The sequence below is a fragment of the Tursiops truncatus genome, chromosome 6, assembly GCF_011762595.2.
Source record: "Tursiops truncatus isolate mTurTru1 chromosome 6, mTurTru1.mat.Y, whole genome shotgun sequence".
NCBI lineage: Eukaryota > Metazoa > Chordata > Mammalia > Artiodactyla > Delphinidae > Tursiops > Tursiops truncatus.
The window spans coordinates 7319724-7340720 of NC_047039.1; the positions used below are offsets into that span (position 1 = coordinate 7319724).

Here is a 20997-nt window from a genome sequence, read left to right on the forward strand (position 1 = left end):
AAGGAGAAGAGAGAATCCAGAAATTTGGAGCCTTTTGGATTGAAAACTCAAATGGTTTTAGACTCCAAATATGAAAAGATAAGATTCAGAAATGTTTTCTGCATTAAAGATCCATTAAAGCAGAGTTCTGCCACAAACTACTAGTGTAGAGTTCCCTCCAAGCTGGCTTACCTCAATGTAACTACCCTTATGTTGAAAGAAGAGAAGGAATGGGGGGAGGAGGTTCAAAGAAATATATCAGCCTGAAGGATTATGACTAGTAATTATGACTATTCAAGATATCTGGGTGTTTTTCAGGCAAATGAAATCAACTGGAAGCAAACAGAGCAGAAGCCTACTCGTTTTTTTTTGAATTGCTCAGCTAAAGAAATCACACGCCAGACTGAAAAAGCCTTTAACTGTTTAAGACTTAAAGTAAACCTTGGGTTTTGAAACTTGCATTGACAGGATAGCATGTGTGAAAACTACATCACTTCCCAGAAGATCTGGTACCAAAAAAAACCCCCAAAACCCCAAAAAACAAACAAACCACAGAGGATAATACAGCAAAAAAGCCAGAGTCCCCCTCCCGCTTAGGGCAAAGTCAGAGTCCCCCTCCGCCTTCCCTTTCCAGCACAATGGTGAAATCATTAATCCCAAATTGAAGACTGTAGGAAAGTCAAGAAAGTCTCCACTTCAGGGCAGAGACCTCACAATGCCTACTTGTAGGGTTGTACCATGGCTATTGACCAGTGATCCCATTCTTCCCTTTTCTAAATGAGAGATTTGATTGTAGATTTTCTCTCTGCTCATGACTGTAGAGTGTGTGCTCAGGCCAGATAAATCATCCCTTGATCATGAGAAGCCACAATGTCCTAAAGGAGAGGGCAGTGCCGCTATTGGAGATCTGGATTTGAGTTGGGTATAGTAACTGCATGGGATTTTAGGATGTTTCCCTGGAGTGGGAGCGAATGTATTCCGTGTGAGGAACACGGGATTTATAGAGACAGTAGATGTGGCAAAGACAAAAGATGTGTTTGTCCCTTGAAAATTCATGCGCCCTTTCTGTTGTGTAGAGTTGTTTCTGGGAGGCATGTATGTGTCTGCATTTCTCAGCATCTAGATAGGACTTTTAGACTAGCTCTCACCAGTGGGCTATGAGTAAAATAATGAATGTTATTTTCGGGATGAAATGTTTAAGAAGCAGGTATACGTTCTCCATTTTTTCTTCTCCAGTCCACTGGCTGGAATTGAATGACTGCAAAGCTCTAGACGGTGGAGCTACAAGGCAAAGCAGCCTAAACCACCTCGTGGAAATATGCTCACTGAATACCAGCACTGGACTCTGTGAGCAAAGAAAAACAACTCTGTTGTGTTAAGTCATGCATTTCAAGGTTTATCTGAATCCTCTGCTACTCATACTCAATGATTACAAAGTACACAAAGTTCTATAAATTACTTTGTGGGTCCAGGAGCAAATATATATCTATATCTATATGTTTCTCTCTACGTATCACACATATATAAATTTAAGAGCAAAGAAATAAAAATTTACTTAAGCTTATACATTTAGGTTTTAGATAATGGTGTCTGATTAGCATGCAATTGCTTTAGGGTAATATAAATCTAGGAATTTACCAGTTTATCCTCTTACAATTTAAACTCAGGAGGTTGAACCCAAAAATGTGATAGGATTTAATAAGACAGTCAACGTGTTTTAATATCATTGTATCCTTCACAGCATCTATACAGTGATGGAGAGACAGTATTTCTTGAGTCTAAGACAAAGAAGACAAATGATCTTAAGGATTACTGATAGGAATTAATAATAAATTCATGCATCATTATGCCTAAATGCATAGGCTGTTACATACATGCAAGATGACTGTAAGGTCACTAGCTATTGTGGAATTAGACCCCAGAATATTGCACCATTGTATTATTATGGAGTTAGAGTGATATCTTTACAAATGACTTTTAAAAGCAAGTTGACGCTAAAGCTCAAATCTATGACTGTAGCAGGGAACATATCCAATGTATGTCATGCCTGTCATTTGCCTGTTTATTCTCAAATCCATTCCTTTCCACTCCACTGCTTGGCTCTGTATCACAAGGGGCTGACCCTGCAAACTACATTTTCCTGACCCCCTTCTCAGCTGGGAGACACTGACAGGAATACTGAAGGGCAGGCAGATGGGAGATTTCCTCTTACTTTCATTTAAGGTGGCATCCCTGGCAGGGCAGGTGGCATCCCTAAGAACCACGGGACAGCCCCTGCTCTGTAGTCACAACTTTGCATGGCAGCCTCCCTGGTGGTTCCTGGTGGTACTGATACCCTGCATCCCACCAGTTCTGGAGGTGGTGGTGCCTTCCTGCTGCTGCCGGATTACTTCATCATCCCATGTTTGTCTCCTCAGTTCTTCCAGTACTGTTGTAACTGGTTCCTTATATTAGAGTCCTTCAGACTTGAATGCTGTTCTCCAGAGAGGACCCTAATCAATATATGTGTGCACTAATGGCTACATAGAACACAATATGTAACACAACTTGCATATATAAACTTACCAACAAAATAACTTTTCAGTGATTATTTGTTGAATGAGTGAATATATGTATGGAAGGGTTACTTGAAAATTGGGGATAGGGGGAGATATTTCAATGTTTCAAAGTTAAACCTAGAAATCCCTATTAATATTTTGTGTAACTGTTACCAAGTCCAAGCTTGTACTGCTCACCGCAGGACAGGCCAATAAATCGAGAGACGACTTGTTGGGGCAAGGAATAGCGACTTTATTTGGAGAGCCAGCAGACCGTGATGATGCTGGACTAGTGTCCCAAAGAACCATCTTACCCCACTTAGATTTCAGGCATCTTTTGTACTAAAAGGGGAGGGGGTGTGGTTGGTTGTTGCAGACTTCTTGGTGCTGGAATCCTTTGTTCTTGCAGCTGTCCGCGGAGGTCAGGTCACGATGTTCCTATAAGCCTCCAACAAGACAAATGTTATTCTCTGTTCTGCAACTTTTTATCTCTAAATGAATGGAAAAGTGTTATACCTTCAAAGGTCGGAGCCTTGAGAATGGGCTATCCTGTATATTCTTTTCTAAAAGGTGCAGAGCCAGCATGACTAAGCACAGGCAATAGAACACAAATGTTAGAACTAAACGGAAAGACTTAATAAGGAGTCTGCTTTGCTCTTCTCTGTTACATAACTATATGCTAAGGAGGAAATTTTAGTAAGAGGTATTAGAAATCGTGCTAATAAATTTGAGTGGAGCCCTAGAATTAAAATGGTAATGCAGTCATAAATTCAAAAGAGAAGGAAATCTAGAGGGAAAGATTACAGCCTTTATTAAAGCAAGTATCTTTTCAACCCTTTTCCACTTTGATTCATAATAGGAAATATATTTTATATTGAGAATGAGTGCAATCATATATGCATGAGATTCCTGCTATATTTCCTATTCATTTTCTTCTAGCATATCCTACCCAGTGTGACACAGTTTGAAAACATGGGTCTCGGCATATTACAGGAACCGTGATCATCTTTGAAAATGTATCCAAAGGATTGAGGCATAACTCATCCTCTGCTCACTCTTTCTTTGTCTTCCTGCATAGTGGCCACCTGTTGTTTTGGTTATCTCAGTGTGTGTTCACCTGCTTTCCTCTTGGAAACTATCCCTCTCCTTTTCTTAGTCCATAGGGTTCAGGTCAACTTCCTGCCCACCTCTCCTGTCCCCCCGACTCTCCAACTTGACCAGCTCTGGCGGAAGCATGTCATCTAGTTTTGGTCAAGCAGAGACGCTATCTCTGTGACCACAAGGAACGTCTCAATAGTTGGCACATAAGCTAAGATAGGCCAATGAACTCTCTCACCAAAAACACTTTCTTGTTTGGCCAGACTGGAAGCTGGTGAGAATCAGGGATGGATCCTGGGAGCCATCAGATGGAGAGAGCTGCCTAATAGAGAAGCTACCAAGAGGGAAGGCATGGAGGGACGATGACATTTGTGATCCTGGATCCGCTCATTTTTCCTGAGCACCAGTAAACTGAGTTCTGAAATTCTAATGTAAGAAAAAGCTATTTACAAATGATACTTAATTTGTGAAATGACCTAAATTAGAAATGTATACTTTCAGACCTCTTCAGTATCCCAAATTTATAAACAGATAGGGCAAAATTAGACTGAAATCATCACATAATCACTTGTATTTTAAATGGTACTGCAAATATTTAAAATTATGTTTATAATTTTATACAATTGTGTTGAATATTTCAATGGCATTATCCAGTCTCTTAATCTTTTTTCAGTGCCAACATATTTTTAGTTTTGCTGCGCTGGGAGCCCTGCTTCATTTATTAAGAAAAATAGGTTTGAAAAAAATTATTTACATTAGAGTTTTCACTGAAAAATTCAATTAAGGAAATTAAGACTCCCCCCGCTGCAAATTTAATATTTATTTTTTTCTCAGCCAGTAAATAGAGGTACCCTATTGTTGTGGTCCGTGCGTGGGTTGGAAGAAGAGTTTCCAGACACAAAGTATTTTAGATGAGAGTGAGTTTATTGAGAACAAAGAGCAGAGTTAGTGAGGGGTGCGGGGAATACAGGGGTCGACTTCCTGATGGACCAGAGAGAGCCGACCCCCTTTGTGGGCTAGTAGCCAACTTCTATAGCCTCAAGACAAAGAAAATTCCTGCTGGCAGGATGGCATTAGGTGATTGGTCAGGATGCTACATGGTTGCTACATGGTGAATATTTTACCTAATATGGACTCGAGGGCTGTCCGGTTTAGGTCAGGAGAGCCCATGGCAACAGTCGCTATGCGGGCTCAGTTAATTCCAGAGATTTTTGTCCTGTGCCCTTGATATAGGGCTCTACACCTATAACATTATAGATTTATTTAAAGCTATTTATATAAGATACATTTTAATGTAAAAATAACTTTTAAAAATATAATGCATTTTTTTTCAGTTCTACTCAGTATGTGGTTTTAAATGTCTGCATAGTTTATTGATTTAAAAACAATAATTCAAAGCACAAAGTATATTGAAGGCCGGCAGTGCAAAGACTTATCCGCAAATGAAAAGTTTAAGCTATAGCTTTGAACATTACCATGGAAAAAAGAGTTGAGATAAATGATATTCCTCATACCTATATCATCGACTGGTTAGTTACTGCCACAAGGTATGAACAAGTTTGTGCCTAATTTTACAACTTCTCTTAGATGTTCACTACTTGGTGTTTTTCAAAGACGTTATGTGGACATCTAGACAACAGTCACTCATATTCAATGCACTCCTTAGAAGTGAAGGCAACAGTTCTCTGTGGCAGAATTAAAACAGAGCAAGATCTGACAACCTGCCAATATCTCTAGGAAATCCTTATTAATCTCATGTGGATGGATTTTGCTCCCACCTGGGAGCTTTGGAGTTAGCAGGCAGAATGTGTTACTTCTACAGTATTTCTATGAAGAAATGATTGATTTGGAAATCTTGTGCTTTCACTATTATTAGCATTAATTATTGCTTGCAAATCGTGTTACCCAAAGCAGGTGCATTGAATGATCCTATCTTAAAATACCTGACAGGGAAAATGGCAAAACATCACACCTATTTTTACCTCTTGTTATTACCGCTTTGAAAACACAGAAGCATCTTCAGTTGAGGTGTTGACAAAATTGGTTTCCTTCTCTCAGTAGCTATACATAGAACACTAAGTAACTTCTGAAGATTAGAAAAAAAAAGTTTTATTGAAAAGTAGGCATTTTTGAAATTGGTACAAATAAACAAAGAAGTAATCTGAAAAAAATTACATTTGTATTTTTTTCTTAACAAGCTTGTTTTAGGAGCACTAACTATCCTTTTTGCTGTAACTATTAAGAGTTTAATTCCTGAGATTTTTGTAGTCAAAATTCTTAAAGTAAGCAGAGAGGAAAGAAATGTTTTCCCCAGATGGGAGGCTGAACTGTGGATTAACATCTCAGCCAGTTCATTTCTGTCACTTTTCCATACATTAGATTTTTCATTTAGGATATATTCACACTGTAATTTATTCCTTACCTACGGGCTCCCAAAGGTGGCACATCCTCAAAGAGCTGAAATATTCGGCTGAAAGATGGTATATAAGTAAAAGTTATTGTTACTAAATATTTGCCATTGTAGGTAGCTTCCTTCTTTTAAAGTGCGAACATAGAAACAAAATGAGTTTTTCACATCTGGTTTGATATAAATAACAGTTCAAGTATCTCCTTTAAAATGATGTTCTGAAAAACATTAACATTTATGAATCACAAATTTAAATATATTTTCTGCAAGGCAGAATATTCCTGGAATATCCTTTGTTTTAATCATTACTTAGGCTATAAAGGTCAAAACCTAGCTTTGGTCCATGTCATATTTTTGATAGTTCCTCATTTTTTAAATCTATATACTTAACTAATCATTTAGAAAAAATGAACATCCCGTGCATGAAAGGAAAGCTTCAAACGATAACATTTCATTGAAAAAGCTGTATTCAAATGAAGATGTGGTCTAAGTCATTTGTGCTTATTTTCGGCTAAAGCTGACACATAAGATGGTCACTGAGCTTTCGTGTGAAACGGGGTTGTATCATAATCTTGAAAATGAATTCCCTTAGCAGTTGTGATCTTCATTATAGCCCCATTCAAAGTGTCATCTTCAATGAGTGTTATTAATCCACTGGCAATCATTGATGGGCTAAAAATAAAGGAAACATCAGGGTTTTAAAATTAAAGAATGAGGCATAATTATCACATCGTCTTGAGTTATTTTTGAAGTATCTATCACCTTTAACATGTAATAGGGAAATGTATATCATGAAGCTATTGCTACTTTCGTTTTTTATTCAATTAGATGACTAAATTATAAATTTAGTGGTAGATTTCCACACCCACCCTTCTGTTATTTTATAGGAAGGATTCATAAATTTATATTTATTATTTACATTGAGTAAATGATTATTTTTCCATCTTTAACCTATCAGTAGAATTTAGACTTATCAGATAGAAATGTTTATTAGAGTAGAAATTTGAAGAATTGTAACTAACATTTATTGAGCGTCTATTATTTATCTGCTACTGTTTTAAGTACCTTACATATATCAACTTATTTGTGGACTTTCCAAAGTCCCCTAAGTTTGTTTTAGTATTATCCCCATTTTACATGCAAGAAAATCAAGGTAAGTAGAGGTTGATGGATAAGTTCATGGTGAGTGTGGTGAAGTCAGGATTAGATCCAGATGACTCCGTCCTGTGAGACGCCAACTGCTCTAACTCAGACATGGTTCCCCAAACGTGTGTTGACCAGTTGTTTCTAGGAAAGTGGTTGAAGTTAGGGGGGCATATTTAATTTCACAAAGGGTATATATGAATATTGCTTGGAATTTAGGCAGATAAGGTATCATTGCTTCCAAAGACAACTAAACATCACCTTTAAAAAAAAGTATCTGATTATGGTTGAAGGTATTAATGATGCATTCTTTATACCTAACAGCAAAATTCATGATGTGTCAACATATTCTATTCGGAAACCCAGAAAAAGTATTTTTTTTCAGAGATTTTGTCAAACCAAAACTTTGAAGCTTGCATGAGTTTCTCAAATTTAAAAGCTAATTTTTTTTCCTTTCGATTGCTTATGTCTAGATAGCACTTTGCTCCATTGTATAAAGGAAGATAGGTATAGTTTTACTTACTCCAAAATTCCATAGTATTTCATCATATCCTTGATATGATCCGTGTATTCTATATATTGTCCCATGTTTTCTTCATTTTCAATGGATTTGAGGATGGGTGTATTAACAAAGCCTGGGCAAATGGCATTCAGTCTCACACCACTGTTCATGAGATTAGCAGCCATCTGCCAATTGGAAGTAGAAGGTTGCAGATTTCAGGAGTTTTGTAAATGTATAACATAGGATAAACTGATAATTAAAGCTAGTTAAAAGATGCTGATGTGAAAAGTACTAGACAGCTGTCCTTCTAGCTATATAATGATGACAATGGTAAGGCTGACTGGTGGCAGAAAGTAAAAGAATACATAACTAAAGTGCTGAACTAATTCTTGCAAGTCTCACCTAATTACTTTTTTTAAAATATCAATATTACTGGGCGACTCCTGAAAATACTTGATTATCTAAAGTGCTCTTATGTACTGAACACTGCAGGCAGCTGAAGGTAAGAAGCTGAGGCTTAGAATTGATATCCCAAGTTTTCTTTGAAATTGGGGTTGTATTTTAAAGAGAATACTTACTTAAAAAATACTGTTAGTGGAAAATTTTAGGACTTTGATTGATTCTAAAGACACTCAGTAATTTGCACTATCTGGAAGACAATTTTAATTATTTTTAGACTAACCTTCTTTGGCTTTTATTTGAACTATTTATAAAACAAAATGTAAGTCAATTATTTGTGGATTCCATTTGCTTTCTTGCTAACATTCATTCATAACCCCCCTAATCAATACTTGTGGTGCTTTCAAGGTTTTCTGTGGACAAGCACAGAGTAATAAGAAATTTGAGTTGCCTGATGTGGACCAAGGTCAAATAAAACGATGCTCTGCTTCCTTGTTTCAGCTCTTACACCATGAACAAGTGTCCTTTTCGCGGTACTTGCCCATGTTTTTCTCATCTTTGTGCTTGTGTTGATGATTTTGCTATCTGAAATGTCTTCAAGGCATAGTGCTGAAGTGCTGTCTAGTATTTCTAAGTGCAAGAAGGCTGCAATGTGCCTATGGATAAAATACACGTGTTAGAGGAGCTTCCTTCAGGCATGAGGTATAAATGCTGTTTGCCATGCTAATACAATACATATTAAACACAATGCATATTAAATAAGGTGTCTTTAAACAGAAATATACATAAAACTAGGCTATGTGTTGATTGGTTATTCAAAATGTTGTAGCCAGAGGTTCAAAGGAACTTAACCCTGAATTTCCCCTATGAGCAACAGTTTAGTACCCTCTAATTCAGTGTTTGCAAGTGAATTTATAGAACATAACTAACAAATAATGAGCATCAGCTGTACAGGTGTCCAGTCTTATAACTGTAAATGCAACAGTTCTGGTCTTCGCTTTGATTTACTTTGCTTTGTAGCAGTGTTATGTGTTCATTAAAAGTTGAATTAAAGATTAAGTCTTTGCAAATTAAATTAAAATTTCCAAGCAATTTTAATTAAGAGTGTGAGAGCTGCCAATCTTCCTTTTTGACTGAACATTTACCGTTCACCATCTGCTTTCTCTATCCCTAGCGTTTCTTGTTATCAATGATTTCCTGTTCATCTGGCCCCTCTCTCCATCTCACCTAGACTAACCACTGTAGAGGTCTCCCAACTGCTCTTTCCTTTTCTGCACTTGTCCTCTCTCATACATTCTTTCTGAATCTCTCTTTTTATGTCTTATTTTGTTTTTTTTGGCCTTGCCACGCAGCTTGCAGGATCTTAGTTCCCCGACCAGAGATTGAACCCAGGCCCTTGACAGTGAGAGTCCTAACCACCAGACTGCCAGGGAATTCCCATACATTCTCTAAAGAGCAGATAGAATGGTCTTCTTCAAATGGAAATATAATCTTGTCACTCTTGTGCAGAAAAAAACCCATTGACGGCTGTATTTAGAATAAAATCCAAGCTCATGACCCTGACTCATAAGCCGCCTTTCGTCTGGCTTCTGCTTACATCTCCAGTCAATCACATGCTCCTTTCCCCTTGCTCATCAGGCTCCATTCAAGCTTGCCCTTTTTTTTTTTCAGTTATTATAAAAAGGTACTTCATGCTATCAATGCATGTGGTCAGTAAGTTCTAAAATAGTTTCCTAAGCTCTGTACACTTTCACCCTAGGTCTCCATGGAGACAGCATCCTTGACAACCCTATCAGGTAAACTCTGGCCGCACCCCTCCTTCCATTCTCCATGCTCTCACTCATTTTTACCATATCTTCAGGGACAAGTAACACCTGGAGCATACTGTATCTGTTTAAGGAAGTCTTAAGTTAATGATTTTTAAATTTGGAGTCAATTTCAAAAAAATAAGGAATATCTTCCCATTTTTTACCCTTAAGGATATTTTTCAGTAACCTATGTTTAGAATCTACTTCATTTTAAAATTATCTATTCTAGGGACTTCCCTGGCAGTCCAGTGGTTAAGACTCTGTGCTTCCAGTGCAGGGGGCACAGGTTTGATCCCTGGTCGGGAACTAGGATCCCACATGCCGTGTGGTGAGGCCAATAAATAAATAAATAAGATGGCTAATTTCATGTTAAAGTAAAATAAAATTATCTATTCTATATTTAGTCCTTTACATGATCTGAAAACTATTTTTTAATAATAAATATTGAAGTAGAACTTATTCTTCTATCTTTAATCCAGATGTATTGAATTCTGACCCTGTTCCCCTCTACTTCATAGAACTCATGCGTCACATATGTGCAGAAAAGAGAAAAAGAGACACTGCGGTCGTTGTATCCTCACCGCTGCCGAGCGTGTGAATCCAATTATGCCATGTTTGGAAGCACAATAAACAGGCTGTTGTGCAACAGGCATCAGCCCTGAGACAAACAAATAAAAAACAAAAACACTTTTATTAAAAAAATGAGCAAACAAACCCCAATACTTGCTATGAAAATGAATAATTTGTGCCTGTTCCATTTTAAGATTAATCTAGAAAATACACTAAGGTAATCACTGGACAGTTTTGTAAAACTCACTAGTCCAGGCATAGTTTATTCCTCCTATAACCTCTACTATACTGTCCAAAATTTATGGTCAGTAAGCTACCGCCTAGGGATGTAGCCAAGAGTGATACATAAGTTTTTCTGCTTCCCTGATGAAGACAAGAGAAGTCAGTGTTATCTAAAACACCGAAAGAATCATCTTGAAATCCAGTAAGTTACTATCTAATTTTCAGTTTTTATGTCTGGATTTTTAAGAAGTGTATATTCTTTATTTTTTAAGGCTTCCAAATGGCTGAAGGACTTTAAACTGCTTAAGCGGGATCTGGAGAGTATTATTTGTCTTCGTTATAAGTTGGTAAGCATTTCCCTGTCACGAATTGCACTGAACAATGCCGCTAAGTGTTTAAGAAAATTAAAAGTTAATTAACTTCTTTTGATTCTGATCTGTAGCAGATGCCTAGATCTTCTCATCCCATGACTTAGGAAAAGAAAGTCAGAAATAAAAATGTTTGATCCTATTTTATTTCCTTTAATAATTATGTACTCAGCAACAGAATTCAAGCAGCTTTAGAATTGGCTTAATTTTCCATTTACACACAATAGTAACTGCTCAAAATTATGATTAAATCCATGGTGTGGAGAAAAAGTGGTACTGCAGCAGGTATGGCATCTTTTCCCCCCTATCTCCCAGCCCGACGTTACCCACTCCCCCCTACCAGAAGAAACAAAACAAGAAAAACTGATTTTTCTGTAGTTATTATCACTATCAAGCTTATTTCTCATAATGGTCAATTCTCTGTCTCAATCTACAGTGAAACTTTTAACTAGAGCCATTTGTACATCTTGGCTTTTAACTAATTTCTTGAGTTAACACATTCTACCATTTTTAAAATTTGTGATTTCTCCAAGGAAGAGCGATCCCTGATTACTTTAATGTTATTAATGTCAAATGTCATGATACTACTAAATGATTCTGCTGAGACGTGGTCATCTCCACTCAGCTAACTAGTCCCAGAACCCACCGATGGTGAGCGTGTTGTACCAAAGTGCAGTAATAATGGCGGACCTTAACCACTCCCTGGGTGCCTGCCAGGTCTCAATTTATGAAGTACGTTTGCTCAAGAGCAGTTTAAATCCCTGGGGATGGTAGATCACACAGAGTGCGTCCTCCCAATGATCTCAAAGTACTGTAACGTGGTTCTCTTTTTGTTTTGTTTTGTTTTGTTTTTTCTGTTCAGTAGCGTGTGTAAGTTAATTAAGTTTGTCAGTGTCAGTCAACAAGAATTCATGATGCCTCCACAGGGTGAACAGGTGTATTAGCAGATCGAGATAAAGACAATAAACAGGTGCAGCCAGGCGTTGCTGCTTCTTGTTCTTGTAAGTTAGTCACTGTTCTACCCGCTCCTTCAATGTTTATGAGACCAAGGTAGTGGTTGTAGGTGGCATTCACGGACAGCACGAAATGCAGAGTGAACCTGAGTCAGAGATGAGCTGTTTACAGCCACAAAAAACACAAGGATGTCAAAGATGAATGGGAATGAATTTCTGTTATGCATGTGGAGGCACTGAACTTCTGAACCCAAACTGGTTCAAAGTGTCACAGCAGCAAAAGAGAGCAAATACTGTTGTGTTGGTTCTGTCTAAGAAGCCAGCTGCAAAACACATACTTTCCTTTAAAGGAAGAATTGCAGATGCAATCAGAATTTGTTTGCATTTTTAGAGTGGCACTTAGCTTTATGACTCTCGTGGCATTCCAATGACATTTTTCACTGCAGTCCTGCAGAATGTTTCCTCTTGCATTGCTTTCACTCTCTGGCATTAGATCAAAGGCTGCATAAATCCATTTCAGACATTCAGAAATCAAGCATCCTTTTAAGATATTTTTCCAGCTTTTTGGTATAACTGGCATACAATAAACTGCATATATTTAAAGTGTGTGGTTTGATACGTTTTGACATAGGTCTACACCCACAAAACCACGACCACAATCAAGATATGAACACAGCCATCCCCTAAAAGTTTCCTTGTGCCCCATCATCCTGTCCTTCTGCGTTTCCCCTCCCCCTAAGCAACCACTGATCTGTTTTGTGTCACTATAGATTAGTTTGCCTCTTCTAGAAGTTTATATAAATGTAATCATACAGTGTAAACTTTTCTGTCTGACTTCTTTCACTCGGGATAATTCTTGTGGGATTCATCCATGTTGTAATGTGTATCAATGGCTCATTTCTCTTTCTTCCTTTTTTTTTTTCTCTTTCTTCCTTTTTTTTTTTTTCTGAATGGTATTACACTGTAAGGATATACCTATCAATTGCATATGCATTGCTCTTTTGATAGATATATTCAGTTTGGGGTCTTATAAAAAAAGAGAATTCTGTTTTTCAATTATTTTATTTAGGCAAGTTGTAGTTAATTTAGTTAAGTAGAGAGTTTTTCTTTATCTCCCCAGTACATGCAGATTTTAACTGTGGCTCCTTATGTTTCAGACAGGTAAAGATGTGTGGGATTTTGTCCCCAACTTGCCAACTGACTTTCATTGTAGAAGTTTGCTCTCTCTCCCTCAGTTTGCTGCTTTGAAAAGGGAGGCTAAAGGGAGAGAGAAAAGGGTTTTTTTTGTTTTTTTTTTAAGGCTTTTTTTAAGGTTTTTCTTTTTGACAATGATTTTAGTTGGGGTGGAAATTTTTCAGAAATCCAACATTTTCTATTGGGTCTCACGATCCATTTCTCCCTTCCAAGTATAACATTACTGCTGTTGTGGTCAACTTCAGTATCGTATTGTTTAGCCATACCTCTGTTACCAACCTTAGACCTGCAGCACCAACATATAATGTTTCCATGTGCTTCAAATAAAAACCTGTTCTGAGGCTAGTAATAAGGGTCAGCTCAGAGAATTGTTCAGGATGTGTCTGATATGACTCTGGGGACACCACTCACGTGGTAGTTTGTGGAGATTGTGCCCCACAGAGTTCCTGCAGTTTACAACCTGCACAACTATACATGGCAGCCCTCCATGGTAGAGGAGGATGACGGGGCAAGAGACTGAGAAGGATGAACCAGTGGAGGTAGGAAGAAAACAAGCTAAGCATCATGTTGCAGAAATTAAAGATGGGACTATTTTAAGAAGCCTAGAGTGGTTACTTTTATCATGTGCAGAATCAAAAGAGAATGGCTTTTCTTTGAGATATTAACATTTCAAAATCACTCATCTAAAAATAGTAGCCTTCTTGGTTTCACTTCCTTCTCCAGCTACCTCTCCACTGCTCCACAGCTCCCCCTAACCAGGCTTTCCTCTGACCAGTCCAGTGCAACAGATCTTGTGGTGGTTGCCAGTGACGGGCGTCTGCTAAGGCTAGGTCTTCATCTTGCTTGATACTTTGCTCAGTAGCAACCAGCACAGTTCATGATGCTCTCCTTAAAACACCTCCTTCCTTACGCTGGTGTCCTGCCACCTCACCCTAACTAGCATCTCCTACTCCTCGACCAGACCCACAAAGAGGCTGGGGGCCCAAGAGCCGGTCCTGGTCCTCTCTGCTTTTCTATGTGCACTCTTTCCTTAGGTGACCTTATCCACTCCTATGGATGAAATTCATTCTCTCCATGCCTCCTTCATTCTCATTCCCTCTCTCTCTCTCTCTCTCTCTCTCTCTCTCTCTCTCTCTCTCTCTCTCACACACACACACACACACACACACACACACACATAATTTTCAAATTTGAATTCCAGATGTCCAGCCAAGATCTTTTACTCTGTCTTGAGATGGGAAATTTAGTTTTCTTCCCTTAAAATACAGTGTGTGCTAATTCAAAAGGTTTTATAGGAGTGAATTCATTTTAGAAATATGTCTTTGGTACCAAATAAGTGCCAAATATAATGAAAACATGTTTTAAATAGTTAGTTGAAATGTATAAAACCAAGGGGAGGATCACCATTTGGCCAGAATGTTATTTCTTATACTACTTAACCATTTAAAAATGTCCTTTTAATTGAATTGGTCGAGACAGATTGTAGCACAGTACTTTGGATTTTGGGTGCCAGACTGGCTGATCTCAAATCTTGAATCCACCACAATGAGCTCTGTTACTTTTGGAGGGGTTACTGCTGCCTACCATGGTGTTTTTCCTCTGTGAAATAGAGTAGTAATAGTAGCTATTCTGAGTCCTGAATGAGCTAATTTACATAAAATACTTAAAACTGTGCCTGACACATAAAAAGCATTACTATTTGCCATTATCTTTATATAAATGTAATCATTTTTCCTAAAGATGAAACATATCGTCTTATTTATTGTTTTATTTACCTGTTTATCCACATTGTACCTTTTTATGAAAATGTGTCTTTTGCACTAAAATGCCACAAATCTGGTACAGCATCCTAACTGGGTTTGGTTTCTGAACCTTGGCAAACCGTGGACTCTCGCTAATCCTAATTCAAAAGTATTACAGAAGTGCATCCATTTAAGAACTATGTATTTAGTTACTTTAAATACAAAGGATATTGACGTAGTATTTTAAATCTGCTCTATTGAGAGCCCCTGGCGCAGGGCTAGGGTAGAGCTTTGATATCTGACCATCCAGATCACCCCATCTGACTTCACAGGGAGTTCTGCCAGGATAGTGACTGCAGGCCCAGTTGCTGGAATTAATTTGGATTTTTTAAAATCTTGCAAATTAATTCCCATATGCACAGCAAAATTATTTTGTCTTCATGTTAAAGGATTTAAGAATAACACAACAAAGGACTGAGACCATGAGAGAACAGTCTCTAAAAAAATGTCATTTTGTTTGATGTGGGGAATCCTTAATTGTGCTTAAAAATGGATGCCTTATATTTAAAAAGTTAAGAATAGATTTTCAATACTTATTTATTCTGGGCCCAGCACTCTGCAAGTTTACTTAAAGAATTGTGAAATGGCTCTCTCTCCAAAATACAACACGTGTAATTTAGTTGCAGGTTTATGTCCGTCCTAACTGTAGATTAAGAAAAATAATATCAACAGAGGGAGAAATTCTACCCACGAAACAGAGAAATATTTTCTACAGCCACTCAGGATAATAACACCAAATGGCACTGACTGATGGGATAATTATGAAAAAAATTTTAAATACTTGAAAATGACACATGTAATTATAGAACAAATAAAGAAGGCATTTGGAAAAGTAAAATATCATTTCCCTTTCCACATTAGTTCCTCTATCTTCAATATTCTTTCTACCTGTATTTACAAAAGATAACTTTAATATCTACATTTCACAGGAGGTAAATCGCTCAAAAAGTTTTTGTGCAAAAAACTGAAATCTGCTCAGACGGCAGTTGTACTGAATCCTTAAACATATTTTCTTTTAAATGGATAGAAACTAGGTAAGATAGACTATACAGAAGTGCTAAAGAAATTCAACTTAGGAAAGGAAATTGAGAATCTAAGGATACTGATCTTTGCATGATAAAAACTTGAGTTCAGCAGCTGTGCTAAAAAGCAGGGGTCGAAATTCCTCACATTGTCTTTAAAATCAAAAAAGAAACGGTCTACCCATCTTTCTGTGGTTAACCAGCACTTCTCTAATAAGGAAAAAAAGAGAACTGGTGAGAATCCGTTTATCTATGTTTGTGCAGAAAGTGGACCGAAGTAACTGGTGGACTTCCTTATTAGATGCTTTTCCACACAACAGAACACCTTATCTGATGCTGCTTTTTCTCCCCAGTCACATGCTTGCCGTTAACAAATTATGTCTTAAAGTATGACCTGACATAAAAAGTGGGGTAAACTTCCACAGAACGACTACATCTTTCTACCTTCCAGAAAGGTAACCCCAGCAGCACTTTCCAGGGATTGTTAATTCTCAGAAAGTTGTCCCTAAGGTCCCATCACAATCCCCCTTCCTAAAAGTTCAGTTATCCCCTAGGCTGCGATCAGAGGAAACCAAGGTGAGCTTTCTCAGCCACTCAGAGAATGTCCCTGTGCAAACTAGAGGCTGGTTCCTCAAAGTGTGGGTCAAGGATCAGCATCAAAATTGCGGGATCCACCCCAGACGTACTGAGTCAGAAGAATCTGCCTCTAAACAGAGCCCGTAGGTAATGTCTCTCATGTTGAATTCTAGAAGACTATTCATTTTCTTAATAGTCTTTATGGCTAGGAACCCCTACATCTTTTATCCATTCCTCAAAAGGCCAATTTATAAATATTTAGCCTTTCCTACTGATTCCTTTTAGTATGTGTCTTCTTAATAATTTTAAGCCATAGGACAGCAAAACGGACACCACGAAGACTTTCGCTGGTACTAAGCGAGGGAGGTGGCCCACGTACTCATAGCCGTTGACATCTGACCAGTTAAGATCCAAATAATGCAGACTCAGCCATTGTACGATATACACTAAAATAGAGCAACATACAATTGCTTTTATTACGACTGCTAATCGTCACCACCTTTCCCATGTTACGCAGCTTGTTTGAGATGAGTGGTTCCACTATAAATTGGAGAGAATTAAACAGACTTCTATTGTAGGGATTTGTAAAAGTTCAATGTGATATCACAGAGCCAATAGTTCATCACAGTGCCTGGAACTTGGCACTTGCTAAATATGTTACTCCCTCTTCTTTAAAGCAAAAATAGTTGCAGAGGGTTGTACCACGTGATTACCTGAAATTTCTGGTCTGCTGTGACATTCCAGTCCAGCTGCTCTTCAGGCCATGTGAGCTCTAAAGCCTTGTACCTCCTCTCATCGTGCTTCTGTTACACCTGTGCCACGCTAACTGGTGCTGCCATGTTGACGAAACACGTATAGCTCTTGGGGTAGAAACTTTGCCAGTTACTTTCATAGCCCCACTTCCCTTCTGTCCATGTTTAACACGTTTGGTTAACTTGAATGTGTTACTTAAAGTGGTAACTTGAGCTCTTCTACTGTAACACAAAGTAATTACATAGTTGTCGATACAACTTAGAGCTCAAGTGAGTATGTCACTGGGCTGGGTTTAAGACATGCTAAACAAGTTCTAAGATTTTCAGGTATTTTCTTGGGACTCTAATGTTTTCAGTTCAGAGCAGATACGACCTTCGTGGTGTCACTCACCAAATGCTACTGAGTGACTTATTTTTGAGCAAACACCAAGACCTCAGTAGCTGAGCAGGTGGGAGCAGGGTTGGTGGGCAGACTCTTCCTGTGATGACTACTCTTCCTTTCCCACTATGTATAGAAGCAGCATACTCGACTCCTATGGGATGCCTCATGGGAGCAGAGCTGTCTATCTGCTTTAAACCAGACTTCACTCTTCTCTCTTGTTCAACTTTTTCTTGTTTGACAGTTAAGGATGGATGTGGTAAAATGAGTGCAGGTTTATATATTGTATTTATAGACAAAAACTTGTACAGAAGAATCTATGTGGTTAACAGAGGTTGGAACAACTTCCAGGGCTTCCAGGGACAAGCACACCCTTCCCTCAATACACCGAGGAATCACTCTCCCCTGTAACTACTCCTCTGTTTGTTAAACTTATTAATTGCATCTGATACTCGGTCTGCGTCAGCGGTCGTTACTCATTAACTTCTCTGCCGAAACCAGTGTGTCAACTTGAGGTTTTACTATGACACTAAATAATTCCACTGGATCTGTGCAAGAGATCATGGGATGGACTCTGGTTGGGTTGAATATTACCCACCATTCCTTCAACAGAGTGAGCAGTAGGGGGAAAAGAGGGAAAGTCTGTAAGGAAGGAATATTTGGAAACCACAGAGGAAGCAAGCATTAGAACTCTCTTCCTACAAATTTGTCAATTATACTTCATATAAGCTGAGGAGTCAAAAAAAAAAAAAAAAAAGAATTACTTTGACTCCAGTAACCCCTCAAGGACGTTTTTGGTCATCTGACCTCTGCCGACATGCTCCAACTTCAAGGGAACAAAATTGTTGATATTATTTCTGAGGAAAGTATGAGGATGTGAGACGTCTATATTTATCTTCTGCTACTATTACAAAATCCTGTATTTTTATCAAACTGATCTCATTATGGGAAGAACAGAAGCTCTTGGTGAGTGGATAAAATTCAAGACAATACATTTTAATACTCTTTCTGAGATGAGGACACCTCAGTGACAAAGCCCAGGGTCAGAGGAGGGGTAGCAGGGGCTGTCTGGATTGGCCAGAGGCAACAAGGAAATGGTGTAGATGCCACAAGTATGGAGGACGGGCATTATGAAGGTACCCAATCAAGTATAATGGACAGAGACGAACTATTGAACCATGATCAACAGAGTTACCCTGCCTGTTGGGAGGAATATCAGAGGGAGAACCACTTTGCTTTTTTTGTTTGTTTGTTTCTTTGTTTTTTTAAAAAGTAACTTTATTGGAGTATAATTGCTTTACAATGTTGTGTTAGTTTCTGCTGTATAACAAAGTGAATCAGCTATAAGTATACATATATCCCCATATCCCCTCCCTCCTGCGTCTCCCTCCCACCCTCCCTATCCCACCCCTCTAGGTGGTCACAAAGCACTGAGCTGATCTCCCTGTGCTATGCGGCTGCTTCCCACTAGCCATGCATTTTGCATTTGGTAGTGTATATGTGTCAGTACTACTCCACTTTAGACTGTTCTGCTATTCACTAGACTGTAAGAGTGTCAGAAAGGTAATTCAAAGCCAAAGTGGTCTCCTCATTGAATTTATATCCATTCATTGTTTTATTTGCACGATTAGAGAAGGATCTACACAGGGTTCCCAGTACTGGCTCTGAGATAGGTTAAGAGGAAAATTCACACCCAGGATGGGTACTGTGACAAAGCAAGCTCTTAGCCAAGAAAGCCAAGTGGACATCTAATTGTAATCCCTAAATTACTCTTCTCTATGGCATGTTTTGACTTGTGATGTTGGTAAGCTCCCCAAATGGTTCCAGGGCTTTACTCTGTGTGTGTCAAATGGGGCAATAGCTTAAGCTTTCGCTGAAGGTTTAATAAACAGTCCTGAGATTCAAGTAGCGCCCAGGAGGCCTGAAGATACTAGCACATCGCATTGGCTTAATCAATTTACAGGAATTCAGTTTCCTTTCTTTATAATTAGGCTAAGATAGACACAGAAAGAGAGAGAGACTGACAGACTCATAGATAGAAGAGAGAGAAAATCAAGTGGTTAAGAGTAGGGGATCACGTATCAGGCTGCTAGCATGAGAACTGCAGCTCCCCCACTTCCCTGCATGTAAGCTTGTGCAAGAAACCTACACTCCCCAGGCTAGGTTCCCTTATCTGCAAGATGAAGATTATAGAATCTACTTCACTGTGCTGTTGAGAGTATTAAATGAGAGAACACATACGCAGTGTTTAAAAGAGTATCATGCAAACGGTGAGCGCTCAGTGAAAGTTAATTGTTACTATATATTTAAATATTTTTATTGGATAAAAGGCAGTACTACCCTGCATTTCTCTATTCATGCTCTTTGGGGCAAGTAAGCCTCTTCCGGTACAGAGGCTCTCCCAGAGAGTCCTATATTGATTCAACCCCGAGGCCTTCTCTCTTTCCTGAGATTGAAACCAGTGCCTCCAATGATACAAGGTCAAGAGTCTCTGATGTTCATGGTTCTCCAGTGTCACTAGCCCCCTTAACTTTAAGAGAGAATTCATGGAATTATGTCTTAATCACCACCCTAGGTTCTTTTGTACATTTATATTAAACTATTAAATATTTCTTCTTAAGTCTCCAATCATTTATATATTTTTCTTACGATTTCATTTCAAAATAGTGTAGATTTAGCCGTGACAATTTGCCTTTTGGGTTCCAGCCTCTGAGAATCCAAACTTCAGCCCTCTCTGGGGCTGAATATCTCTTTTAAGTATTGCCCATGCTTTCATCTTTTAATGTACTCTTGGACTTGAAATGTTATAATTTATAAGTAGATGACATGTTAGGAAAAATAACCAGATTACCCTGAACAATTTATAGAACCAGGGCTATAATAACTCTAGGGATGGCATTTTTGTCTTGAAGCAACTCAGAAAATGAGATGCGGGTTTATTTTTGAGAACTTCTGAAGAGGGAGATGTCTAAGTTTCCACTCGTGCTAAGTTCACAGTGGTTTAAAGACCATCTGACAATGATTCCTGGAGGAATGAGAAAAACGCTGAGCCTCAGACACTAGTGTGGTCACCTGACTCCCCCAGTGCTACTGCAGCCGGGAGGTGGAGGACAGGATGGGGGTGGGGGAACACCGATTCTGCAGTTACCACAATAACTGAAACCAACCCAATGACTGAAGAAAGTCTCACTGTTTTTTGGACACGAATAGTTTAGACTTGCTGTCAATATTGGTCAGTGTTCTAAAATTTCATGATTTCACTTTAACTATTCAAGACCCATTAATG

At 38.4% G+C, this 20997-nt stretch overlaps 2 protein-coding genes across 11 annotated transcripts in view; one reads left to right on the forward strand and one right to left on the reverse strand.

Annotated features, from left to right (window-relative positions):
• CEP44 (centrosomal protein 44) overlaps positions 1-11175 on the forward strand; it is a 142362-nt gene extending 131187 nt beyond the window's left edge. Inside the window, exons 15-16 of one of the 8 annotated variants that reach the window (XM_073805756.1) lie at positions 3878-4045; positions 10938-11042. In XM_073805756.1, coding sequence (XP_073661857.1) covers positions 3878-4014 — 137 coding nt within the window. In that variant the 3' untranslated portion in view covers positions 4015-4045; positions 10938-11042. Of the gene's footprint in view, positions 1-3877; positions 4046-4948; positions 5897-10937 lie in introns of those variants that run through there. The other 7 variants (XM_073805757.1, XR_002175838.3, XR_012332351.1 and 4 more) reach the window with 7 other exon arrangements.
• The window catches only part of HPGD (15-hydroxyprostaglandin dehydrogenase), a 28599-nt gene continuing 13309 nt past the window's right edge, over positions 5708-20997 (reverse strand). The window contains exons 5-7 of one of the 3 annotated variants that reach the window (XM_004315310.4): positions 10455-10531; positions 7688-7851; positions 5708-6693 (exon numbers count right to left, since the gene is read on the reverse strand). In XM_004315310.4, the coding sequence (XP_004315358.2) occupies positions 6555-6693; positions 7688-7851; positions 10455-10531 (380 nt within the window). In that variant the 3' untranslated portion in view covers positions 5708-6554. Of the gene's footprint in view, positions 6694-7687; positions 7852-10454; positions 10532-11400; positions 12488-12514; positions 13244-20997 lie in introns of those variants that run through there. The other 2 variants (XM_019932379.3, XM_019932380.3) reach the window with 2 other exon arrangements.